The sequence below is a fragment of the Bufo bufo genome, chromosome 4, assembly GCF_905171765.1.
Source record: "Bufo bufo chromosome 4, aBufBuf1.1, whole genome shotgun sequence".
NCBI lineage: Eukaryota > Metazoa > Chordata > Amphibia > Anura > Bufonidae > Bufo > Bufo bufo.
This window is the reverse complement of record NC_053392.1, coordinates 581,824,436-581,841,452: the sequence shown is the minus strand read 5'-3', so window position 1 is coordinate 581,841,452 and position 17,017 is coordinate 581,824,436. Positions and strand designations below refer to the sequence as shown.

The 17,017-nt window shown below is 45.2% G+C and overlaps 1 protein-coding gene across 1 annotated transcript in view; it reads left to right on the top strand.

Moving 5' to 3' along the window:
• The first annotated feature begins 15,395 nt into the window (after positions 1-15,395).
• LOC120999480 (ring-infected erythrocyte surface antigen-like) overlaps positions 15,396-17,017 on the top strand; it is a 65,642-nt gene continuing 64,020 nt past the window's right edge. The window contains exon 1 of the mRNA XM_040430392.1: positions 15,396-15,638. Coding sequence (XP_040286326.1) covers positions 15,424-15,638 — 215 coding nt within the window. The 5' untranslated portion in view covers positions 15,396-15,423. The remainder of the gene's footprint in view (positions 15,639-17,017) is intronic.

Sequence of the window (17,017 nt, the reverse complement as noted above, 5' to 3'; positions counted from 1 at the left end):
AGGAAAGAACTGCCTGTAGAGCTCACAGACAGGATTGTGTGGAGGAACAGATCTGGAGAAGAGACAACAATTTCTCTGCTGCACTAAAAGTTCCCAAGTGCACAGTGGCCTCCATAATTCTTACATTGAAGAAGTTTAGAACAACCAGGACTCTTCCTAGAGAATTTTACATTGCAAGCTGCGATGTACGGGCGAGCGGGGGAGGGACTGGGAGGAGGAGCTGGAGGCCGGCAATAGCGGTGGGGCGGTGCAGTCAGTGTACTATAGCCCTGCGCTCCGGTATACTAATATAAAATGTCTTATTCAATTAATAGTTATTAGACATGCCCCCCAACTCCTAATAGTACCGTACATCCTAACCGCTTTATTAGAATGCAGGCCGGGCTGGCGGCAGCGTAACTCCCTGATGTCACGTGCCTGCGCCGCCTACTTTTTGAATAAAGCAGGCGGCGCAGGCAAGTGACGTCAGTGAGTGACGCGCCGGCCTGCCTGCCTGCATTCTACTAAAGCGGTTAGGATGTACGGTACTATTAGGAGTTGGGAGGCATGTTTAATAACTATTAATTGAATAAGACATTTTATATTAGTATACTGGAGTGGCGGGGGGGAAGGAATCTGTGGATGACATTTTTATGGGGGGACATCTGTGGATGGCAGTTATGGGCTGGGGGGTCTGTGGATGGCACTGTTATGGGCTGGGGGGGTCTGTGGATGGCACTTTTATGGGCTGGGGGGGGTCTGTGGATGGCACTGTTTTGGGGTGGGGGGGGTCTGTGGATGGCACATATATAACAGTGCCACCCACAGATCCCCCCTCTAACAGTGCCATCCACAGATCCCCCCTGTAACAGTGCCAGCCACAGATCCCCCTGTAACAGTGCAAGCCACAGACCCCCCCCCATAACAGTGTCCATCACAGATCCCCCCATAACAGTGTCCGTCATCCACAGATCCCCCCCCATAACAGTGTCCGTCATCCACAGATCCCCCCCCATAACAGTGTCCGTCATCCACAGATCCCCCCCATAACAGTGTCCGTCATCCACAGATCCCCCCCATAACAGTGTCCGTCATCCACAGATCCCCCCATAACAGTGTCCGTCATCCACAGATCCCCCCATAACAGTGTCCGTCACCCACAGATCCCCCCATAACAGTGTCCTTCACAGATCCCCAGTAATAGTGCCATCCACAGACCACCATTAGTTCCAAACCCACCAAAAGCACACCTTTTGGTTAAAAATATATTTTTTATTATTTTCCTCCCCAAAAACCAAGGTGCGTCTTATAGGGCGAAAAATACGGTAAGTAATCTGGGGAAAAGGTACTTGGTGAGAGAGGTGGCCGAGAACCCAATGGTCACTCTGGCTGAGCTCCAAAGATCCTGTGTGCAGATGGGAGAAACTTCCAGAAAGTCCACCAATCTGGCCAGAAAGAAGCCTCTCCTTAGTAAAACACAAATGAGACTCAGACTGTAAGAAACAAGATTTTCTGGTCTGATGAAACCAAGATTAAAATCTTCTGGCCAATTCTAAGCGTTATGTCTGGAGGAAGCCAGACACTAATACCCATCCCTACAGTGAAGCATGGTGGTGGCAGCATCCTGCTGGAGGTTTGTTCTTTACCAGCTGGGACAGTAAGACTGGTCAGGGTTGAGCAGGCTCAGAATGGTGCATGGGGAACAGATAAATCTCCCGGAGGGCCCCTGAGCAAGGTGGGCCCCTAGTCTGCCTTCAGCTCCATATATTGTATAGCTCCCACTGCTATGACTCCCTGGTGTCAGACCTCCACAATCTGATATTGATGACCTATCCTGAGGACAGGTGGTCAATATCTGTAGCCCGGAGAAACCCGCTAAACTCAAATGAGCTCGCCCCGATCCAGCACCGCTGCTCAGTCCCCTCCACCTCTCTACATCAGTGACATATTGTTTTGGCTATAGAGGTGACGTTCCCTGTACCTCACGTGACTGCTGCAGCCAATCAGAAATGCATCTGTATCCAGCCTAGACAATGCTCTGTGAGCTATATACTGCAGCTGCCCAAATCTCTCTGGTAGTTTGTTACAGTGTAGCAGTCTGGAAGCTCATAGAGCATTGTGCAGCTTTTATTAACTTTATTCACTTAGAGTTTTACAGTTTTTACTGTTTGTCATTCACAGCCTGAAAACCTGTGTCCACTGGATATGGTGAGCAAACGGAAATGCTTCCATTCACTGACAGTCACCAGAGATCTTCAAAACAGCAATGAATTCAAAACAAATTTTATATTAGACGGCTGCAGAACTTTTCATTACACAATAAATTTGCTTTAGTTACGGAAACCCCCTTAAGGCCCCGTTCACACGACTGTATGTATTTTGTGGTCTGCAAAAAATACGCATGGACCCATCGTAACAATGCCTATTCGGACAAGATTAGGACATGTTCTATCTTTTTTGCGAGACTGCGGATCGGACATATGGATTTGGACAGAACGCGCTGTGCGGTCCGTGTGTGCGATCCACAGAAAATGCGGATAAAAAATACAGTTGTGTGCATGGGGCCTTAAATGTGTAAATTGCTGAATTATTATCGTAATCCAGAATCCATGAATTTCTATTTCGACTTCACACTTGATAATAAGTTGATCCCACTCTGAAATTTTCCGTGTAATTTTTGCGCCCGCACATTTACTGTGTGTGACGGCGAATCCCTGGTGAGAGGCTTCATCAGCAGAAATGTGACAGTAATGTGCGGTGCAGGATGTGGAGGCAGAGGGAGCAGCTGGCGGGGAGGGGACTGGCACGCTGCTTGTTTTCTGACCTACCCGGTTAGTTTGCTCGGAGCATTCCGGATTTACTAGTCTAATTCCTTTCTGCAACAAAATTGTCACATGAACCGAGACAGGAAAATCCAGGCGACTAAACCAATAGCCACAGAGATAGACAGGACAAATAGAAATAAGAGATACGACACACGTACAGCATTCACAGTCCACCCCTCACATTTATGTAAATATTATATTCTATCTTTTCATGGGACAACCCTGAAGATCTGACGCTTTGATACAATGTACAGTAGTCAGTGTACAGCTCGTATAACAGTTTACGTTTGGTGTGCCCTCAAAATAACTCAACACAACGCCATTGATGTCTAAACCGCTGGAAACAAAAGTGAGTACACCGCTAAGCCAGAATGTCCAAATTGTGGCCACTAGAGATGAGCGAATTTCATATTTTGAAATTCGTTCACGCTTCGTTTGGTGGTAAAAGGTGAATTGCGTTATGGATTCCGTTACCACGGACCATAACGCAATTCTATGACGGAATGGCTTTAGAGGCATTCCGTTATTCATTCCGTCATAATAAAAAGTCTATGGTCTGCAAAAAGGATCCGTTATGCAGGGGAGTCCTCTCCTGGATAACGGAAACGGGACCGTGGTAATAGAATACACAACGCAGTTCACCTTTTACCAGTAAACGAATCGCAAACGAATTTCATAACCGGAAATTCGCTCATCTCTAGTGGCCACCATTATTTTCCAGCACTGCCTTAACTCTCCTGGGCTGGAGTTCACTAGAGCTTTACAGGTCACCACTGGAGTCCTCTTCCACTCCTCCTTGACGACATCACAGAGCTGGTGGAGGTTAGAGATCTTGCGGTCCTTCACCTTCTGTTTGAGGATGCCCCACAGATGCTCAATAGGGTCTGGAGACGTGCTTGCCCAGTCCAGCGCCTTTACCCTCAGTTTCTTTAGCAAGGCAGTGGTCATCTTGGAGGTGTGTTTGGGGTCATTATCATGTTGGAATACTGCCCTGCGGCCCAGTTTCTGAAGGGAGGAGATCATGCTCTGCTTCAGTATGTCACAGGACATGTTGGCATTCATGGTTCCCTCAATGAACTGTAGCTCCCCACAGCCAGCAGCACTCATGCAGCCCCAAACCATGACATTTCCACCACCATGCTTGACTGTAGGCAGGACAAACTTGTCTTTGTGCTCCTCACCTGGTTGCCACCACACACGCTTGACACCATCTGAACCAAATAAGTTTATCTTGGTCTTATCAGACCACAGGACATGGTTCCAGTAATCCATGTCCTTAGTCTGCTTGTCTTCAGCAAACTGTTTGTGGACTTTCTTGTGCATCATCTTTAGAAGAGACTTCCTTCTGGGACGACAGCCATGTAGACCAATTTGATGCAGTGTGCGGTGTATGGTCTGAGCACTGACAGACTGACCCCCCCACCCCTGTAACCTCTGCAGCAATGTCGGCAGTACTTATACAACCTCTGGATAGGACGTTGAGCATGTGCACTCAACTTCTTTGGTTGACCATGGCGAGGCCTGTCCTGAGTGGAACCTGTCCTGTTAAACCGCTGTATGGTCTTGACCACCGTGCTGCAGCTCAGTTTCAGGGTGCTGGCAATCTTCTTATAGTCATCTTTATGTAGAGCAACCATTTTTTTTTTCCAGATCCTTAAAGAGTTCTTTGCCATGAGGAGCCATGTTGGACTTCCAGTGACCAGTATGAGAGAGTGTGAGAGCCATAACACCAAATTTACCACACCTGGTCCCCATTCACACCTGAGACCTTGTAACACTAACGAGTTCTATGCCCCCGGGGAGGGAAAATGGCTAATTGGGAACAATTTGGCCATTTTCACTTAGGGGTGTACTCACTTATGTTGCCAGCGGTTTAGACATTAATGGCTGTGTGAGTTATTTTGAGGGCATGTCCAGTTTACACTGTTATATAATCTGCACACTTACTATTTTACATTGTATCAAAGTGTCATATCTTCAGTCACAATTATCATACAGCGCGGGAGACGGTTACGGGGGCCACAGCGGGCGAACGGAGCCGCGCCCAGATATAAAAGTAAGTGCAGGGAGATCCCTGGGCGCCGCTCTACATGTCCTGCTACCTAGTTAACAAAGTCCGGACCCATTAAAGGTCCTAGTCTTTAAATAATCTGACTGACACGCTTCCGGGCGCCGGGCCCCTTGTCAGCCGCTTCCCCTGCTTCCCCAGTAGTTACCCCACTGCTTCAGTGTTGTCCCATGAAAAGATTTAATAAAATATTTACATTTGGATCCATTCACACATCCGTATGTGTTTTACAGATCCGCAAATTGCGGATCTGCAAAACATGGACACCGGTAATGTGCATTCCGCATTTTGCGGACCGCACATCAACGGCACTCTCATAGAAAATGCCTTTTCTTGTCCGCGGACAAGAATAGGACATGTTCTATTTTTTTGCGGAACGGAAGTGCGGATACGCAACTGCGGATGCGGACAGCACATTCCGGCCCTATTGAAAATGAATGGGTCCACATCTGTGCAATGGACCCTAAATGTGAGGGGTGTGCTCACTTTTGTGAGGTACTGTAAATACCGGAAACATAGATGAATCTGAATTACCTTACTGTTATACTTACTATATGAAAATTGGAAACTCGTTTTTGATCAAAATTGTGTCGGCCCTATCTACCAGCGAAAAGGTGACTTTCAACAGAGGGGACCTACACTATCGGACTTGTCTCTTTTGGGCCTAAGCCTACAAAGTTCAGGGCAATGTACAATCCAGCTGTATTATACTCTGGTTAGAAGCCGTGGGCAGGTGGGCAGGTGGGCAGGTAATGCACAGTCCAAATGGGGGCAGTTATTTCCCCAAATGTACAATACGAAAAACAAAGTTATACCAGCGCCTCCGAACATTATGAAATCAAGTACAGGTGCCTGCTGCAATGCAAAAGCGCACTTGTTGGAAGACACCTTGTTGCTGGTAGATGGGCCGACACCATTTAGATTTAAAAAATGTGCGCAAAGAGCTTCTAATTTTCATATAGTAAGCAGTGGAGTACTAAGGGGGGTGGGGGGTCCACATGGATGCTAGCAGTCAGGGGGTGCCGGCCACTAGGAGTGCTTCCATCAATACAGATGGAAGTGCTCATTGCTAGAATTTCGGGGAGCTGGCGGTCCTTTCACTCATCCATTCCGCGCTCCTTCTCTTCTCCAGGCCTGGCAGAGTGGTGACGTCATGATGTATGGGAGATGAGAGCCGTCAGTGAGTGAAAGGGCTGCCAGCTCCCCAGCAATGACAGGTATGTGAAGGAGCCAATGGGCACCATTATACTGTATGGAGGTCAGTGGGGGTCATTATACTGTATGGAGGGATATTGGGGATCATTATACTTTATGGAGGGGCACCTGGGTCATTATACTTTCAGGGGGCATCGGGGATCATTGTACTGTATGGAGGGGCACTGGTGGTCATTATACTTTATGGGGGGGCATAAGGGGTCATTATACTGTATGGAGGGGCACTGGGGGTCATTATATTTTATGGGGGGCACACTGGGGTCATTATATTGTATGAGGGGAGCTACATATTATACTGTGTGTGGGGGAACAATGGGGCATTATAGTGTGTGTGGGGGCCGCAGGGGCATTATACTGTGTGGGGGCCGCAGGGGCATTATACTGTGTGGGGGCCGCAGGGTAGGAATCAGAGAAAGGACCAGCCCCAGATGACAAACACCTTAGGGGTACGCCACTGATAGCAGTAATGCAATTTACATTTATTCATGTTTGCAGTGTTTGCACATGGTAGCGTGCTGCTACTTATAGTGTTTGCTTTTGTAAGCTATGCATCGGTATGTTATATCGTGTAGTGTGCAGGTTCTGGGCTAACTTTTTTTCAATTAACGTTTTTTGCATTAGAACATGAGAGACAGATATACAGATAGATAGACAGACAGATATATATTGAAAAGAGATAGACAGATATGAGATAAATAGACAGATAGATAGATATGGGATATTCCCGTGCAACCCCCACTCCTGCCTCAGACGAGGCCCGACAGCCGCTCCGTCCATTTCCTACAGTGTTACTGTATATAATGTCAGGGGGCCCAAACATTAGTTCTCCTACTGGGTGGGCCCCTTCTGAGTTCAGGCCCCAAAGCTGCCGCTTCCCCTATAGCTACATCCCTGGTTAATAGATAGATAGATAAATATGAGATAGATAGATTGATAATTGATAGATAAATAAATAGATAAATGATAGATAGATAGATATGAGATAGATAGATAAATAGATAAATGATAGATAGAAAGATAGATAAATGATAGATAGATAAATAGATAAATGATAGATACAGTTTACAGGCAGTTTCTGGATGGCGGTGTGTATTGGTGCCCCACCCGGTGCATTCTTTCCTCTGTGTACTTGGCAGCGCTCAGTCAGGTGAGTAATGGGCAGCTCATGGGAACAGTTGATCCGAATCTGTCTACAAACTTAGATCTAAATTCCCTTCTGAGTGCAGCCGATATCCAGGAAGTCACACATCCTGCTGTTTATCTAGATAGGATCATATTGACACCAGTCATTGCGCTGAAAGAAAGGGTGTATGTGATACAGAAGCAGCAGATTTGTCAGGTGGAACCCAGTATAATGTAACGGATCCACCACCAGCAAATGACTGCACGATCAGACTACACAGGGTTTGTTTGTAGTCTGTAACCATGGAGACGCACAGGTCTGCGTAGACACTGCGGGCAAAACCGGTATTATTTTTAATTAAAGGGTTAAAAGTGGCCAGAGGCCACATACACATGGTCGACGGGTCCTGCTGAAATCCATGGATTTGGCTGACATTAGTCTAATGTGAATGGCACGCTTTAAAAATATATCGGGCAGTAATGGGCAGACACTCTCCAGGAAATCTCCTGCTGCAATATGGTCCCCAAACCAAGATCTTATAGTTGGCACCATCATACCTCCCAACTTTTGAAAATGGCAAAGAGGGACAAATATGTGCGCTGCGCATCACGGACCCTTTTTTTCATACTAGGCCACGCCTCTAACTCCGCCCAAAGCATAATTACTGACGCCATCAGAACTGCAGCAGCTGGGGATCGGTTAGGTGAGTGTAAGTTCCTTTATTTCTCTTATTATTACAGAATTTTTTCTCTTGCGCTTCAATATCCATTTAAATATTAGCCCGTAGATCATGGGAGTATAGATATTTTAAGTCCAAATCGCTCCAAATATTGAAGTTATGCTCTAATATACCGCTAGAAACCATGCAGATAGTTTAGCAAGGAGCAATTTAATAAATTTACTGATGCACATTTATGCACTAATTCCCCAGGTCATAAAGATCAAAGAGGGACAGAGGGACATGGGTCCAAAAGAGGGACATTTGGGACACCTGTATGTGGTGCCCGGGCATTTTGGGGGGCATTATAGGGGTTGGATAACCCCTTTAAAGTCTATAGGGGAGATTTATTATGTGATTTACGCCACAATAGTGGAATAATAAAGTCGCAAATTTTGTCGCACTCCATAGTTGGGATAAAATCTGCAGTCCCATCCCCCCCCCCCCCCCCCCCTTAATGTCACTTTTCAAAAGTGGTGAGAAAAGAGGGCGTAGTGAGGCGGGTAGGGGGCATCACAGCAGGTCTACCACATTTATCTGTTTTCACGACATTTTCTAGTTTTGTTTTTTCTAGATTTTAAACTGTCGCACGGCAAGCAGGAGGATGCGACAAATCTATAGAGGGGTGCGCCTCTACATAACTTTGTCGCATCCTTCAGCAGTGCAAATGGAATCAAGACCGATGGGAAAAAAAGGCAGATCTGGATAAATGTCCCCTTATGTATGTACTTAAAGGGGCTCTCCCATGATTAATTTAAAAAATGAAAATACATCATCTAGTACAGGACAACCTCTTTATGACAAACAAAAAACCAACCCTGTACCTCACATGGCTCCAGAGATCTCCCCATTCATTGCTCCAATTGTTCTGCTAGATTTATTTCAAGCTGTTAGTTTAAGGGGGGAAGGAGGGGCGTGTCCTTTCTCAGGGGGCGCATCCTTTTCGCTACAGCTGGTGGTAGCTGACGGATGGAGCTGAGCATGTACGTCCGTCTCAGTGGGCAGGACAGAGAATTTTGAAAAAGAGCAAACAGCAGGTGGCGCTATACAGATAGATTTCATTGAATACATTTTTAATTACATGCAATTACAAAAATATTCAGATCCAGGGGCTGGTTTGAAAACTGTAGGATATTTTTTGTGGGACAACCCCTATAAACAAGTCCATGGTCCCTCCCCGGGATTACATTGCTCTGGGAATTATCCTAGAGAGCTTTATCTCTTTACACGTTCTATTTCTAGGGCACGAAGAACGCCCCCTCCCCCCCATTACATCAGTCAGGGAGACGTGAACCTAATGATAATTCTTACAGAAATCCTACTGTAATTTATAGTCGCCCACGTAACCATTGACAAATAAGCTAACGTATTCTCCCACCATAATAATTGAGCTCGGTCTAGAAACCTATAATCTCGGATCCGGTTATTGCAGTCTGAATTGTGACGCTGATGTTTAACTGCTAATTAATTTCCTCCATCACCTACTGAATCTATTACCAGATCTGCATATTTAGCGACGTGACGGCGATCCGCTCTGGGGGCCATTTATCATTCTGTCACAACGACCGCACATATTGCTTCGTAATTCATGACTAATGTCAGAGTCATGATAAAAATAACATGCTATAGAGCAGGGGTGGGGAACCTCCGGCCCGCGGGATCATTTCATGTGGCCCCCGGCCCCCCTCTGCCAGAGCATACAGTATATTGAAAATGCAGGAGGGTGAGAACAGCACTCCACTGGCTGTACTCACCTTCCCTGGTCTTCTTCCGGCCCCACGCTGTGTCCTGACACGTACATTGTCAGGACGTAGTGCACATAGACGCGCACTATGACCTGACGCTGGGCTCTGTCAGGTCACAGTACAGCATGGCGGTAAGAAGACCAGGGAGGGTAAGTGAATCTGCCAAGTGGCAGCGCCGTCCGGAACTGGAGAGGTACGTTTATTTATTTATTTAAATGTCTGATCTGAGGTCTGATTGGATGCTGGGGGGAAAGGGGGGTTGATAGGGGCTGGTCGGAGGCAAATGGAGGGTGGGGAGGGTCTGATGGGGGTCTGATCTGAGGCTGGGGGGGTCTGATAGGGGACTGATCTTAGGCTGGACTGGAGGTCTGATCTTAGGCTGGAGGTCTGATCTGAGGCTGGGGGGTCTGATGGGGCTCTGATATGAGGCTGGGGGTCTGATCTGAGGCTGGAGGGTCTGATGGGAGTCTGATCTAAGGATGGGGGTCTGATCGGAGGCTGGGGGGTCTGATCTGAGGCTGGACGGGGTCTTATCTGAGGCTGGGGGGCCTATTGGGGGTCTGATCTGAGGCGGGGGGTCTAATCTGAGGGTGGGGGTCTAATGGGGGTCTGATCTGAGGCTCGACGGGGTCTGATCTGAGGCTGGGGGTCTATTGGGGGTCTGATCTGAGGCTGGGGGGTCTGATGGTGGCTGATCTGAGGCTGGGGGGGTCTAATGGGGGTCTGATCTGAGGCTGGGGGGTCTGATGGGAGTCTGATCTGAGGCTAATGTAGGCTGGGGGGTCTGATATGAGACTGATGGAGGTGGGGGGGGGGCAGATCTGAGGCTGAGAAAGAAACAAAAGTAGGGACAGTTGCAAAGGAAGAGGCAGGGACAGTGGCAGGGACAGTGAAAGCTGGGTAAACACCTCTCTGGACCCCCCTGGGTTTAGCTTGGCTGCCATTAATGCAAAATAAAGAACTAAATACATAACATTCTGAACTTAAAAATTAGACTGCTATGTGTGGTCAAAATAGTGCCTGTACTATATGTAATATCTATAATGTAGGCTCCATTTTGTGCTGCAAAAATATAGCGCTCTAGATTTTTTTTTTAAATGAAGCGCAATTTATGTAACTTACCCCTAAGTCAATTATACCAAATATTGGCGTCAAATTTTTAAGTTGAAAATTTTGTATAGCCGGGGAACGATGTTACAAATAATCCAAATGGGGGATATCCTCCCCCACAGTATAGTACATGTATAATATATCTACTGAACGAAGGAACAAGGGGCCATCATTGATGGTCGGTACGTGTCACCGAGGTTCCTGGCCTCGGTGAGGTAAGAGCCGTTTTTTTCCCCCCTGAAGTGTCATTATTGCAGATTGCAGTCTGCCACTTGAGCTGTTTAGTATGGCTGTAAAGCTGATCCGGGATGGCTCTTACTGGGAGTAGCCAAAGTGCAGGGTGGGTGGCTACTCCCCATGTTCCAGGCCGGGTCTTGGCAGGCTTATAAAAGCATTCAGCACTGTTAGGTGGTGTGGATTTTCCTCCATCTGACAGTGAAGCTGTGGAGTCCTCTAGGCTGAAGACTGCAAACAGGCGTGCAGGCCACCTGGAAGCCTGCCAGTGAACTATTCTGTGGCTGAGCATTCAGCCAGGTGTGAACCGACACCTAGGATTCCAGGTGAACATTGTTTTGTTTTTATATATAAGTGAGAGTACACAGCTGGGTGGCACTGCCACGTGTCTTCATCCGCACCAAGTCTGTCACACCGCGTCAAAATGGAAACAGTAACGGTGGTGCTCAGCCAGTAAAAAGTATCAATAAAGTAGAGTTGTTGCGATAACAAATTTTTGATTCGATTTCGATACCATAAAAAAGTATTGCGATACTCAATACCATTCGATACCATGCGAAAAAAAATAAACCAAAAAAACCACGTGCATTCCGCATTTTTTAAAAATGGCGAATCGCACAGTTTTTTTTTTTTTCTGTTCTAGCGTTCACCACATAGATTTTTTTTCTATTTTAATAGTTTGGACATTTCGGACGTGGCGATATGTGATATGTTTATTTATTTATTGTTTATATATTTTATATGTAAAATTGGGAAAGGTTTTTTTTTTTTGGCTTTTCTTTTTTTTACTTTTTATTTAATAACTATTTCCCCCCTTAGGGGCTAGAACCTCGGATTTTTTCATCCCTTGTCCTATTTACCCTGATAGATCTCTATCAGGGTGAATAGAACTTTACACTCTATGGCAGCCAGGGCTTCAGTAGCGCCGATCGGAGCCCCAGGATTACACTGCTGGGGCTCCGATCAGAAGCTGCCACTGCACCACCAATGAGAGGAGGAGACTCTGTAGCCACTGCCACCAATGATTTAATACTGGGGGGGGAGGGGGGCGCACTGCGCCACCAATGATAATTAACCTTTAATACAGGAGGCGTGTACTGGCAGCAAATCAGCGGCAGTTAACACCTCAGGTGCCGCACCGCGCAGTAATTAGCATACGGAGCAGGAGACTGTAACTGGGGCACAGCGAGCGAACGGAGCGGCGCCCAGGAATAATAGTAGGAAAAATCTGATTTTAACTCATTGGGAGCCACTTCCACAAGGTGGTGCCAGTGGGATGGTTCTCTTTCCTTGGGAAATACCCCTTTGTATATTGTTTTTCAATGGAACATTGCCAATAAGTGTCCATACCATGAAGCACGTTCAGTAAGTCTCCATACAGGGCTGGTCTTCTGAACTTTTTTTTTTTTATTAACTAGGACAACACCTTAAATGCAGGCGAATCAAGAACCGTGGCACGTGTCACGCCCCCTGATTCAGCTAAGCCATGCCTCTCGTTGCCAGGAAAAGAGAAAAAAAAAGTATGTGAAGACCTAGGTGAGTTGCGCGAGGCCCGGAGTGCTTCTCTATCCCTTAGTCAGTCACAGAATGTCTGAGCGTGGAGCCACTGAAAAGGAGGACACCCCAGCCTCCTCCCAGACCCTGCATCGGAAGGAGGACAGGGAGCCAGGAAAACAGACTGTCCAGCCTAAAACTGTATGTCTGGCCACCCTAGTGGTATGATAGAACAGAGTGGTATGGGCGTGCAACCATGTTGTATACAAGACACAAACTATACACCCTACTACTTGACATTCTTGATGGAACATCTGCAAGAGACAGTCGAGAACCAGGCAACAACCAACTGGTTGGTGGAACATCTATGATACCTATGATGATGCTCAGCACTGATGTGAGGACCATGCAACTGCTGCACCAGTCTTTCCTGTGAATCCGTTGCTCGTAGTCAAAAGCAGAGGTAAGCTGTAACCTTGTTGGGAGTGGCAGCCTTGTGTGATGGTACGCAAATTGGCACCTCACAGCTCACACAAGGGACACATGGCGCACACACAGCTCACTAAGGGGACACATGGCGCACACACATCTCACTAAGGGGACACATGGCGCACACACAGCTCACACAGAGGACACATGGAGCACACACTCATACTCACTTGTGCAGTGGATATATCCTGCTTACATAAATGAGATGGTAATCAAGGTAGAAGGTATACAAATGAGCTGTTAGCAAACTACACCTCTGATGTCACCAGATGTAAGGTCATATAAGCCAATGTTTGACATTTTAAATAAGCCTTGAGACTTGACTTAGATAATAACTAAGCCAGCATCTCATCTGCAGGGTTGATTGTCCCTCATCAGTGCAGAGCACAGAGAACTATATTAACTGGATGAGAGGCCGATTAATGCGTTCTCCATAAGGAGATATAGTATCCTCATATCCTGACCTAGGTCTCTCACCCAGTTAGGCCAGTAATCTCTGCTCTGATGAGGGGAAATCACCCCGAAACAGCTGTCTGCAGATGAGGTGCTAGCTTATTTATTATGCAGGTCATGTCTCAAGGCCTATTTAAAATGTCAAACATTGACTTATAGGATAGCTGCCTTACATCTGGTGGTGGCATCAGAGGCAAGACTTGTTAAGAGCTTGCTTGCATTCCTTCTTCCCAGAATTCCAGAGGAGCATGTATGGCCTATAAGTCTCCTCACGCTTATTAAGGCGCTTTCCATAATGTCCCCAAGCAAGATTGGACAACCTGTTTATTTCCTTAGAGCCCCTTCCACTTCACATAATGAGAGATAGCAGGAAGCTGAGGAGCAGTATGGGGCAGAGAACCTGTGGCTCTGTGTCTATATACAGGATTGCCTGTGTTCACTTCATGAGGATCCACAATTGGAGCCAAGACCTCGATCACACCGCTGGAAGCTATGGCCATCAGGTCTCTCTGCCGGAGACAGGCCATAATAGAGGTCCTGGCTCCGACTCTGTATCCTGTATATACAGACTATCACCCAACTAATACCCCCATCATTTATACAATGACACTTTCTTTTAGATACAGATTTATATAGAAAATAATGTATTCATCCTGTAGTTTATCTGGTGAATATCAGAGGTATAAAGCGCCGGGTCCATATCGTGTACAGTAGGTAGTATTATATCCAGTATACTGTGCTGATCTGTATACCTGAATATCCATCCCTCCCTCCCTACATACAATACATATACTATTATGTTCTGTCATATTAATATACTATTGTGCTTTACTGTATAGAAATAATGACATTGTGATCCCTTGTGCAAGGTTTTAGTAATCTTGAATTTGATTGGCTGCCCAGTCTTCTCTGCTGCTTGTGATGTCACAGAATCCACGGCGGTCAGGCCCATTATGACCTAATGCACATTATATAAGGAGCTGCAGAGCTGACATTCCGTTGAGGGTTTGCAGTTGGTGTTGGAGGTAGGTACACTGTGTTTTTGGCTCCAGTTATGTCCATTATTTTTTGTTATTTCTCCTCCTCTTCCTGTAGGTTTCCTCCATGTAACGTGTGGATGTCTGAGTTTCTTCAGTTCTTTAATAAATCCATCCTATAAAATATGGAAATACTCAGTTATCTGTTCTACATATAATCTTTGATCTTTTTCTCTTTCTTTTCCAGAATTAGTTTTGGCGAGTTTATATTTTATTACGAGGTAAATATATCTTTATTATAAATGATCTGTCTGATGAGCCTGAGATGACCTAAAATAGTCAGATATTCACCCCATAAAAGTCAATGGAAATTGTGTGAAACTGCAAGATTGTGTTTTTCTGATTTACAAACCAATGGGTGGTCTTTGTGTGTGTGACCCCATCTTAATAAAAAGGGTCAGGTTTGGTATTTGTATCATTGTGTGGGTAATGTAGGTTTTGGGTATGTATACAGGACTTTACAGGCTATAGATCAAGAGTTGGTATTGATGAGTAGGTATTGGGTTTGATATCATTGAGTGGGTAATGTGGGTTTTAGGTATCTACCGTATATGGCTCTTTATAGGCTATAGAATAAGAATTGGTATTTATGAGTGGATATTGGGTTTTGCTTATGGGAACAGGGCCTGATGGCTGTCCCCATAATGGTTGAGGAAGGGTCTTGTAAACTAGACAAATCCAAGTAAATCCTTGTAAATGATGCGTATATGCGTATGTGTATAAGTTAAAGATTGTTGTTCAGTGATATATCTGTACAGCAGATAAAGTATCTTCTTGATTCTTATTGGCCTTCTTTATTTTTTTAACAGAATAGAGAAGGAGGCGGAGGAGGTGAAGGAGGTGGAGGTGGTGGAGGAGATGGAGGAGAAGAACAACATAGAAGAAGTGGTGGATGAGGTGGAGAAGAACATCAAGGAAGTAGAGAGGAACATCATGGAGGAGGAGAAGATAGAGGTGGAGGAGATAGAGGTGGAGATAAAGAAGAACAATGTGGAGGAGAACAATATGGAGAAAAGGATGGAGGCAGAAGAGAACAACATAGAGGAGGTGGAGGAGAAGAAGATCATGGAGGAGGTGCGGAAAAACATCATGGAAGAGTCAGAAAAAAAGGAAGTGGCGATGAAGGATGAAGAGGAAGATCTGATCATGTAAGACATTGTGTAGAATATAGAGTATAGAATATTGACTGCTTGACCCAACAAGTGCCTCATTTATCAAAAGCTGTCTAACCAAAAAAATTGTCATTATTGTTCATAGCAACCAAATAGAATTCTGCACATGGAATGGTTGCTATGGGCAACAAGGACAGTTGATCTGTTATACAGTTGTCATAAATGAGATCATATAGTTACCATACAGTCTCCCAAGAGATAAAGCTCCTCAACATTTAGGAACCATTTATATATCTTATTATCTGATGATAAACTCCCTTTAATACTGGAATTGATTGATTAAAAAAATATTGGGGCACATTTATTAAGACCGTGTTTTAGACGCTGGTCTTAATAACCCCTATACCTGGCGGTGGATCTACCAGAGTTATGAAGTCGTAGATTGTGGCGCAAAAGACTTTTGTGCTGCAATCTGCGCCAGAAATATGCCTAATTTAGGCGTATTTCTGTTTGATAAATGACCCCCATGGTGTGAAATCGGCTAAAGTATAAACAATAAAAAATAAATAAATCTATGCATCTGATAATGTAATTAATGACATATGACACAAGGGCCCAATAGTCTAGGTCATCACACATGTCATACAGACAGGGCCCCATACTGTATATGACAAGCAGTGATCTGATTGAACATTTCTTTGTGTTTTCCTCCCACAGATGGAAGAGGAGGGTGACGGAGGCTAAGCATGTATTAAGGTATATGTCTTATTCAGAAGTCGCCTTATTCCTCTAGTGTTAGGATATGAGTCGTCCTTGTAGATTGATATAGGAGTAGACTCCGGTGTAGGTGGCATCATGTCTAAATAACAGACACCATTGGGGATAATCTATAATAATATAATGGGAAGTAGAAAATAATAAGATATAATTTGTCAATGACAATGAACAGGAGCTGTATTTTATATTATAGACCTGGAAGATTCGGAGAAGTGTCAGTATGGCCGAGACTGTACACAATCTTGTAAGTATAGGAGACAATCATGGCTGATGTGACAGAGCTGGAGCTCCTAGGCTCACAACTATTATTTAGCTTTTTGTAATTGACTTATCTGGTAAAACATAGATTTTTTTTCTCCTGTCATCTCTATTGTGTTGTGTCTTTGTGAACCTCCCACCTCAGTCTTTATATTATCCTCTCTCCATATTGGTTATCATAATGAAAACATTTATGTATAAGATGTTTTATGTCCAATAGTGAGAAGGATGAGACCATGGAAGAGGAGACAAAGAAGGAGAACATCTTCGAGAAGAAGGAAGCGTAAGTAAAGCATCTAGATCATTATATAGAAATATTATATGTGAGCATTGTGGATGATTATATAAAACATGGCCGCATGTATATCCATCTAAGAAAA